The sequence below is a fragment of the Cyprinus carpio genome, chromosome B5 (genome assembly GCF_018340385.1).
Source record: "Cyprinus carpio isolate SPL01 chromosome B5, ASM1834038v1, whole genome shotgun sequence".
Lineage (NCBI taxonomy): Eukaryota > Metazoa > Chordata > Actinopteri > Cypriniformes > Cyprinidae > Cyprinus > Cyprinus carpio.
Window position 1 is genome coordinate 4,186,714 of NC_056601.1, and position 10,781 is coordinate 4,197,494.

General features: G+C 37.5%; 1 protein-coding gene across 2 annotated transcripts; it reads right to left on the reverse strand.

The window, feature by feature from the left end:
• Positions 1 to 3,435: 3,435 nt before the first annotated feature.
• On the reverse strand, positions 3,436 to 10,181 carry LOC109090385 (ribosomal biogenesis protein LAS1L-like). Of its 2 annotated transcripts, none has more exons than XM_042723719.1 (13): positions 9,843 to 10,181; positions 8,708 to 8,833; positions 8,549 to 8,618; positions 8,387 to 8,468; positions 8,112 to 8,279; positions 7,124 to 7,170; positions 6,202 to 6,311; positions 6,033 to 6,118; positions 5,670 to 5,906; positions 5,352 to 5,486; positions 4,959 to 5,279; positions 3,978 to 4,128; positions 3,436 to 3,900 (listed from the first exon to the last, which is right to left on the reverse strand). In XM_042723719.1, the coding sequence occupies exons 1-13, from the start codon at positions 10,010 to 10,012 to the stop codon at positions 3,807 to 3,809; spliced, it is 1,797 nt and encodes a 598-aa protein (XP_042579653.1). In that variant the 5' UTR covers positions 10,013 to 10,181; the 3' UTR covers positions 3,436 to 3,806. The 2 variants fall into 2 exon arrangements, with proteins under 2 accessions (XP_042579653.1, XP_042579654.1); XM_042723720.1 differs by having other exon boundaries at positions 5,703 to 5,906; positions 9,843 to 10,179.
• Positions 10,182 to 10,781: the final 600 nt, after the last annotated feature.

Below are 10,781 nucleotides of genomic sequence, written 5' to 3' on the forward strand. Positions count from 1 at the left end.
TGAAAAAATAATTATTTACACATTTTAGGCCAGAAACATGTTTATGCAAGAACATAATTGTAGACACTAATGCTTGATTGGTGAAATCATTACAGCTTACGTAAAAAAAAAAAAAAAAAAAATTATTTTTTTGGCTAATAGCACCACAGGAATGTTTACATTCCTAAATCTTTTCTTAGTGTCCATCTTCAACTGTGACATTAAAGGCAGCAGATGATAAAATATTACATTTCACGCTTTTAAGAGCTTTCAGGAAATCTGGAACTGTCAAGAATCTACTATAAAACATTTAAAATATATATTTTTATATATCGTTTTTTATTTTATGCTCTAATAATTGTGCGTTTAGTATTGCCTGTTATAGTACCGGTTGTGGCAGAATTGCAATTCTGTTATGTTATGAATTGTGACGCATTTTGGAATGCAGTGATATGAAATCCAGCTAGAAGTGTCAAGGTATGTTCACATTTAATGTTGTTTGGTTTTTTGTGGGTGAAATGCAGTCATTTTAATAGAAATCCACAGGATTGGGAATTTATGCAAGGCAATAAACTTCCCCATAAAAATTTTTGCAACGGGTTCAAGAAGTTGGTCACACACATTGACAGTGGACATTTTTGCCCACAAACTTTTGCTAAAGTGACCGCACTTTTAGCTTCATTGATGTACTTATGCAGTGTATGTTTCAGGCCTAAATGTGTAGTTTTGTTTGTGATGGAAGTGTTTTTACGGCTGGGTTTCTCCTCTTCCCCTTCTCCTCTGAACCTAGGAGCAAACAATCCTGAAGGAGGTGTTTCTAGAGCAATCTCGAAACTAATTTCTTGTAAATTCCGACATTGCTGTCCGCTGCTTATGCTCCGAGGTTCAGACCCCTGTGCAGTTGAGCAGCAAGCTACCACACAACAAATGTCCAGAAACGACCTTTTGCTTGTTGATACAAATTGTATCTATTTCTTGATTGTAAAAAATATATATATATTTCTGAGCTGTACAGTATCACTTATATGAGTATATATATATCTATATATATTTAAAAAAAGCTTAGTTTTGTTTTAAAAAAAAAAAAAGGATAAAGACATATAATGCCATAATGTCAGTGATACCGTGTGTCACTCGAGTAGCCCATAGAGATGGCTTATTTCCTGCCGGGCAGACCACTACAGACAGGGATCTCTCTCTCTCTCTTTCATTTCTTTCTCCGTCCTCTCATACCTCCTTCACTTCACCATGCCTCGAAATGTGTTGTTTGATGATTATTTTGGGGAAAGTGAAAGTTTACCTTCATTACTGTTAGACTGAAGGATTCGTACGGCGTGGCTTTATATATCAACATTCAGTCTCTCTGTGTTAAAGATGTATATTCAGGAGAGACACATTCTGACACAATCTGTGTGCTCCAAATATATTTGTCCTCTGTAAATATTGAAAATCAATGTCAAACCTCTTGTATTTGCACAGTATTAGTGCATTTCACGTACATAAAGACACTCTACCAGCTTATCCGAGCAGGATCTCTCATACACACACTTAGACTCGATGGGTTGCCTGACAACCGCAGTCAGCTGATCACATGCTATCATTAGTACTGATAAGACTAATGTAAAATGTTGACTATCGTGTGCGCTGTTGTGAATTTATGGTAAATTCACCTCTGTTTCACCTGTAAAATAGTTTAGCTTCTGCAGTAAAGACAAGGAGGCATGTTCCAGGTTGAAGATGGGACTTTAATTGAATGGAATTTGCAAAACGTGTTTTTTTTATTTTTTATAGCAACTAATGTTAGGTGAGTTTGAGCAGCTGAAGTTGACACTTTCTCTCATGAGTGAGATGTGAGCTTTATCTGAGTGTGTACTGAAAGATGTCCACACAAACACATGATTACGCACCTCGTAACCTGCCTTACAGTTTAACTAACGTTACTTTGGTTTGTGAGAGTCGAGCGTTGCGCTTCTTGCTTGGGGTTTTTTCTTTTCTTTTCTTTTCTCACAAGTGGAAGTGCTCACGAGAAGATGAAGTTTTTCGGTCTCAGCTCTTTATCTCTATTGCTATCTGAATGGACAACCTGATTTAACTGCACGGACTGCTGGTTTTTCTGATTATGTTTGACTAGAATGTCTAAGAAGAACCTGCAGGACAACAGGACATGCCCAAAGGAGGGGAAAAAACACGCAAATGGGCATTTCAGACTGTCAGAAGAGATGGTTTCTCCCTTGGCCGGTTGCAGAGCTGATGTAATCTGTACATTTACCTGTATGTTTTCAATATTGAATACACCAGCTATAACTCTCACACAAATACTCTCACCAACAGATTGATTCTCAGGAACTAACAGATGTATTATTATTTCAGCTCCTTTATGAAAGACATTATCTTTGATGTTTGCTCTTATAAAACTGCGGCGATTTGTGAAGTAGTGTGAATGATCTTGAAAATGTGATCTTAAATTCAAGTTTTGCCATTCATTTAACATTTCCCCCTTGTATTGTGTTTTTTTTTTTTGAGCCTTTACAGGTTGACTTAGTGGTCTTAACACTTTTGAGTCTCGTGCTGTGATGATAACATACAATAGTATGTTTTACTCTCTGCTGAATGAAACATGTTGCTTTTAAACTTGTTTTCAATATGACAAAAACACGAACCAAAAAAAGAGAAAGAAAAAAGAAAGTGAAAGGGTGGAAAAACTTTATAACGCTTTGGGTCTGTGGACTCAAACAAAATGTAAGTCTCAATGACAAAAGGTGTTTGTTCCTCTCAATAAAGCCAGACTCTATTTGGTTAACTGTTATCATGTCTGTGTTCCTATTGGTTGCTTGTTTGTCTGTAGATAGTAAAATGGAATGAAATAATAAAGAGGAATTAAGGTTGTAAGATATTGCATAACACCAAAGTAAGATGCGGTTATTCAATTCAAACAGAGACCCCACGTCACTTAAAATTTCAGATTTGAATTGCATTAGACACAAAACCAGATTTTCTGATTTTTTTATTTTATTTTATTATTATTAATTTGTCTCATGGACATGATTTGAATGGATTTATGAAGTTCACACAGATGAAAATAGCAAAAGTTTAACAACCATAAACACTATTCATTATTTTATTAAGTGTTTTACTATATTTCTTTAATATAAAAGCCACTTGTTTTGAATTTTTTTTGTAATTACATACACAACTGTTCGAACGGTTGGGCGCATTTTAAATGCTTTTGAAATAAGTATCGTATGCTCACGAAGGCTGCGTTCATTTGATCAAGAATAGTTATTTATTAAATATTATTACAATTTAAAACAATGCTTTTCTATTTTAGTACATTTTAAAATGTAAATTATTCCTGTGACCGCAATGCCGAATTTTAGCAGAATCAGCATGTTCATTATTATACACAAATGACAGTAAACAGGCCCTGAGAAACAGAAAAAAAAAGTAACAGATGAGTGCACAATACTAAATGAAGTTTATTTGGAAACTTTGTGTTCAAAAATAATGTCATGTAATTTACAGCATTTCTCAAACATCACCAACTTCTTCATTAGAAACGCATGAGACACTGCTCATAGGAGTTTCACTTCCAGATGGTTTGAACAGACCTAAGAGCTGTAGGGCTGAGCTGATCAAACTGCAGCCTGGACTGTTATAACATTAGACCACTATTCCTTCTAACAAAGATGGACAGGAATTATAAAAGAAAAACAGCTTAGTATTTCCAATTCCCGTACATGAGAGGTTGGAAGTGAGTGTGTGTCTAGAAGAGCCTCAACATCACAGGGTTCATAGTTCAGGGTCGGCCGAGTATCTGAGTATGTGTGTTAGAACAGCTGGAGTCCAGCTTTGAGTTTGCTTAAATCACTGTGAGTCCAAAGCGGCCCATCTGCTCCACTGACTCTGCTCTGAAGGGGACCACTGTGGATAAAGATGCATTTTAATGAAAATCATATTACAACATATTCCTAACTGTGTAAGTTTCTAACTCCTCTCACCTCCTGTTGCCATGGTGCTGGGGGAGCTGATCTAGCTCCACCTGCTGGTCAAATACAGTAAATGTAGAATAGCACTCCACCATCAAACAGGAGGGGTCCTCTGGCTGTCCTGGAACCTTTCCTAGCGGGTACTGTTTCCAGGGGACTTTATCTGATCAGACACAAGAAAACCAGATTTAAGAGAAGAATTCTTAGGATTTACTACTAATTTACCAATTACAGCTACTTGAGGTGCCCTCAGTCCTCATGAGTGATTGGCCAGATGTTAGATGGGCGGGGTTTTGAGTTGTCACTCTTCCGCATTACATTAAACACCAGCTGACATTACTTGTGCAAACTGGCCCTAGTATTTGGGGTCATGGAATCCAACCGCCCTCATGTGCAATGACTGGAAGTGTGCAGATGGTCTAAATTTATGAATGAATGCATTACTCAAGTAACAGGTGTTGAAGCAATCATTTATTTGTAATGAACTGCAGCCATGCTGTGGCACAAACATCACGTTTCATAAACAGAAGGCAATCCATAAACTAACTGCAGAGTTACTTATGTACTATATAGTTTTTTAGAAATATTTTGTTGGCTTTAATTTTTATAGTTTTCAATTTTAATTGTTTTTGTATGTTTTTATTACTTTAAATCTAGTACTTAAACTAAATGCAGTTTAAAAATGTTGCCTTGGCAGCTAACCCATAAAAAATAAGCGGAAGTTTTAATGTAATATTTCATTTAAGTTTCATTTCAATTAACAAAAAAAAATACTATAATAGTTTTAGTTTTAGGTAACAGCACATAAGTAAATTGGAAAGAACAGGTTGTAAGACAAGGGTCCCAGACTAAATGGTCACATATGTGAAAAAAAAAGACTTTGAATTTGAAAACTGACCTCCTTACTCCACAATAATGAATAAATTACTAAATATAATTTTTAAAAACATAAAATACTTTTCAAAAAGCAGCAGGTGAGGGTGTGAGTGTTACCTGTGCACACGCTCCATGCTGATCCTCGTAATGCAAAGTTTCTCTCCTGTATAGTTTCTGCGCTTAGCTTTTCCTGGAGGTCCTCTGTGGGCGGAGCCTGCACAGATCTGGGGGCGTGGTTAGATGAGTGGGTGTCTCTGTTCTGTGAGGTGTTACTCTTGAGTCTGTCCTGAAGGTTCTGCAGGGTGTACACAGGCTGAGCGGGGTCTGAGGGTCCGGGGGAGGTGTTTTCATGGTATCCCTGTGTGTAAATGCTGCAGAGCCGGAGCAGGTTCTGCTGGGCGTCATGTGGGAGGGGCTTATCCATGTCACTCAAAATCTAAAAGCCAAGTTAAATTAGATTAGTTACTTTCACCCATACGTTTTGTGTAAATATGTGTGCGTTTACTCACTGTCGCAGAAGGAAAGGTGTAGCTGGGCATGGTGCGTTCACACATGTCGAAATCAGATTCTGCCATGGAAACTGTAATCGGTTAATGAAGATCCTTTCCTTGGATATTTTAAGTCGCTTGTGAGCCTTCAATTCACCTGCCACACAAATAAGGTTTGTTAAAAGAAGTAGCTTAGAAGAACTTTAACAACATTTTTAAAAACCATGGGTCTCATTTACTAAGCACATTCATGTGTGAAATCTACAAACAAATGATTCACCAGTACCATTCATACTAAAATTAAGTGTCCAAATACTTTTAAAAGACCACTGTATATTACCACAGAGACCCAGAGGATGTCTCAGATTCGTACTTTTGCTGTTGCAGAGTATAATTTCAGAGATCCAGGAGGCGATGTAGTAAGTTCTGTGACTGGACGGCTCATTCGAGAGCTCAGCGAACAGTTTCTCAAGGATCAGGTTTATAAAGATGGATGTATTCAAGACCTTCAAACATGGCAACCAGAAGTGCAAAAACACTCGAGGAAGACATGGGGCGAACATGTCCACAGAGTCCTCTACAGAGAGAGAGAGAGAGAGAGAGAGAGAGAGAGAGAGAGAGAGAGAGAGAGGTAAATTTCATTTACGTGTGCTAAGTCCTTCATGCTTTACTGCTTTATAAACAAAATCTGCTGCATTTGTACCTGAGGGGTCAATATCCAAAGACTCCAGTTGTTCTGCAGTAGGAATAAGGAATCCATCCTGCATTAAAACATCAATGAGGACGTCTCTGCAACACAAGACAGAACAGATGGCACTGAGACACATGCTCTTAAACATATCAGAAATAAAGACTTGTTCAGCTGCACACACCTGGCCTCTGTGGAGAAGTGTTTGATCTGCGTCAGGATCCAGCTGAGATCAGCGCTGGCATCCGGCCACACACCACGCTGCCCGCCCTGCTTCGCCAGCTCTTCGTACGTCTGCCAAACACACCAAAACAATGGGTACGACATAATTAACAACTTGAAACTACTTAAAACACAAAACACACATACCAAAAACACTCAAGTTTCACCTACTGTTTTCTGAGCGTGGTGTAATCGGACATACTACTCATCTGAATTACTTTCTACATACTATATAGTAGTAAACTAGGCATATTCAGCCATAGGTTCTTTGTGTATAATTGAGAATTCAAACTCTTGTCATCTGATGTCATTAAACTGCCGTCTCAGAAACACAAGCTCATACTGCCCTCTGCTGGAGTCAGGGTTCTTACACCTTCTCCAAAGTAAAATTCAAGCACTTTTAAGGTGCATTTTCAAAATTTTCCAGCACTTTACAACTGTGTTAAAATACAGGTTTACATACATACTTCACGTTCTTCACGTTTAATCAGATGTTACTGTCCTATTAAAAACCACATGTCTGGGTTGCATTGCCTAATATAAATAGCCAACATACAGAATATAAATATTGCGTTCATTTTCGCAGATGAATCGCCTTCGATAATGAACGTGATATTGCGTAGCTTGTCAGTGATCTACGGTTCTGTCTATTAAATGCCACTCCATTTGAAAGCAGGCGATGACGATTTAGCGGTAATCAGGGAACCGGCTTTACTGACGAAATGCGCGTGACAATCACATGCAATATATCGCCCAGCCCTATTTTCAAGCACTTTAACCAAAATCCAAGCACTTTTCAAACCTTGAAAACACTACATTTGAGCATTTTTTAAGGAATTCAAGCACCCAGTGCTGGGATAATGTGAGATTGGTCCCAGACTTACCTGAAACTGTTCTCGTTCATAAGAGATGAGCAGTTCTCTGACTTTTTCTGAAAAATAGAGAACAAACAGAGAACTAATATTTAATAGTTCAAAACTATCCACCTTATTTTTCCAGTTAGAGCTTAATATCGCAAACACACTGGTTTGTAGTGCAAACAGTTTTACAGTTTACTGCACTTTGTTATTCTTCTTGCTGTTTCCCTACAGCAGCTAAAGAACCGGAAGTCTCACACATTCACAGAAAACAGCTTACTTCTGCTTTGAAAAAGAAGGTGGATGCTACGGTTTTAAGGTTTGGGGTTAGTACGATTTTTTTTTTTACTCTTTGAAAGAAGTCTCTTTAGCTTATCAAGATGGCATTAATTTGATCAAAAATGCAGTAAAAACAGTAATACTGAGAAATATTTTTACAATTTAAAATAACTGTTTTCTATTTTAACATATTTAAAATGTCATTTAATATTGTGATAGCAAAGCTGAATTTTCAGCATCATTTCTCCAGTCCTCAGTGTCCCATGATCCTTCAGAAATCATTCCAGTATGCTGATTTGCTGTTGCATTTTTTTTTTTTGGAAAACATAATGCCTTTTTTTCAGGACGCTTTGATTAATCGAAGGTTCAAAAGAACATCATTTATTTGAAATATGTTAAATATCTTTTATTACATTATAAATGCCTTTACGGTCACTTTTGAATTTAATGTGTCCTTGATCAATAAAAGTATTTTACACCTTTAATTCTGAACAGAGCTAATGCTTTGCATTTAAGTGACATGAAATATCCTCAATACACTACAAAGCCTATTATGTATTATGCAATTTATCCTATATTGTAATATAACTGTCACGCTTTTATAAATTTATTCTGAGCTGTAAGTACAGCATGTAAAAGTCTGATCAGTTTCTGTCATTTTTCTTCCCTGAACTTCCACATCTCTCTCCTTTACTGACACAAACTGATGGAGTTGTACGTATAAAAGGCTACTCACTGTGTGCCTCAATCTCCTTCTGTCTGCGGAGTAGCTCTTCCTCATATCTTATAGCAAACTCCTCTTCGTCCTCCTCTTCTGATGAAGAGTTCCAGTCCTCTGTCAGCTGACTGCCCATCTGGCGAGACCAGTACTCTTGATGCAACCAGTCCAGCACGAATCCACAGCCTGAAGAACACAATCACAATGCACAGATTTAAGTACTACAATAACATATGCAGAAAACAGAGAAGTCAGTTTAGACATGTGACTGTAAGAGAAGAGCCGTCTCTCACCTTTCCTGCACCACTTTAGTGACGGGAGTCTGCGGTGTGTCAGATCATGCCTGAGGTTTACCACCCACTCTGGAATATTTATCTGTCAGAGACACAGACTGTAGTCAGACTGCAGTTATAGCAGATGATGAAGACATTCACCTGAGTTGATGTGTGACTTACATTCCCAGCTAACCGTCGTAAGGGTCTGGCAACTCTTTTCTGTTGCCGTTCTGTGATGAGATTAACAAACCTGAAACACAATCATACTTGTTACTCCAGTAAAGTCAAATTCGATCTGATTTGTATGGTTCAAGTGCACTTGATGGATGATAAACATACCGAACCAGTGCCATGCCATACAGCAGCACTAGATCATTGACCTCCAGCTGACCTGTGCTGTCCAGCACCTGACAACGAACCAGGTCCGCTGTGCTCTCCACAGCCACTGGAGTGCTTTGTCCAAACCTGTGGTGACAGACCGCATATCAGAGACAATGCTCCAGACCTGTCCTAATAAACTAGGTCAGACATTTTCAAAATGGGGCGCAGGATCTCCAGTGGGCCACAAGACAGAGCTAGGGACTTTGAAGAAAAACAGTGTAAAATAGAAGTAAAAATAATAATCATTGAAACGACTAAATAAATAAATAATCTGAATAAAACAAATACAAATGTTCTAAAATAAACTGATGCAATAATTAATAATAGATCTAACAGTACTATAGTCATAAGAAAAAATTATTCATATAATAGAAACTAAACATTTTCATAGTAGTACTTTACACATTTTTAATACTAATTGTTCAAAGTATATATCAAGTTAAATTGTTGCCTTTTACATTTTATGGTCATATTTGGGGGTCTGTGGCATATAAAACATTGATAACCCATTAACTAGTTAGTTTAACCTGTCCCATGTCAGCACAGATGAAATGTAAGCATCAATCTTACAAAACGTGTCAAAATAATGCCCAAAACTCATAACAAAACCAAAATAATAACAAAATATTAAATTTTGCATAAAGCCAGTGTAATCTACAGTTAGGACACTCCAAATTGCTTGTACTTTGACATTAATTCTAGGACAGTTTAAGCATATTTATTTCCTGTGCTGGGCAGATTACTTGCAAATTGTAGTTCGTTACCGATTCCAAGTTACATCATATATATATATATATATATATATATATATATATATATATATATATATATATATGTGTGTGTGTGTGTGTGTGTTTGTGTATATATATGTGTGTGTGTGTGTGTGTTTGAAACGTCATAGATTTTTCTAATTAATAATTAAAATCACAAAAATGAAAAAAAAAATGTATAATATAGAAAAGAAACCAATACACGAGATGAAACATCAGTTGTCACGTGACCCACCAAACGGCGATCACAACATCTCCAACACTGTGTACAAGACATTAGATGACTGTCTCTGTCACAGCAGATCCAGCCCTGACCACCATACCTGCCCTTCCACGCAGAGATCCTGTGCAGCGCGTGTTTCTGCAGCGCGGGCTCTTTGGAGAACAAATACTCCAGCACATGCTCGTACTCCGCTTTGTTCATCCAGGCCACGACGTGACGCGTCTTCCCCACCGTTTTCTTCTTCATCTTCAGATCGTAGACTTTATGCATGCGAACGATGTAGTATCTGGAGTCGCAGCAGGGGGACAAGTCTATGCAGTCAGATTCGAAAAACAAAACAAAACGTACGTTTCACGTAAATCTTATTTCCGAACACATCACGGTTCTACGCCCCGCCAGCTGTGCGGCAGGTTAAACGCTCCCCTTGCACAAGTGATGAACAATAGTTCCGTACGTACCTCCAGTCCAGTACACTTTTAGCAATAGAGCTTGCAATAATAACGTTAACTGCATCCAAATGATTGTTCTAGGTGTAGTCTATGGCAATAAAGAACAGTTTCCTCAAACTCTTGGTCAGTTGAAATGATTCAGCATGGTATTTGTACAAAGCTCATGAGCACGATCAGCCATTTTTTTCAGGGGTAAGTTTCAGTCAAACAGTGACACTCCAAACCTCCAGCTCTTGTGATAAACCCATAAAACCCGTCCTGTCTTGATATCACACAGTGAAATTAAGAGATCAATTTGAACTCTTTAGAAAACATCCAATTAACATTCAGCACTACCAAAAAGTAACATGCTTCTGCATTTGGATCTTGTACCCCATGGTACTTAAATATGACAATCATTAAGTACCATTGTATATTATATCAAAGTACCAGGGTATTACATATTAATCCGTGACTGCACCACCACAGTACTTTTTGTATAAGAAACTAGTATATTGTATGATCCTCCAGTGAGTATCTATAGGAGATAATATTCATAATTTGCTATATTTAGATGTCTTTCTAGACATATATAAAAAAATACTTACAGC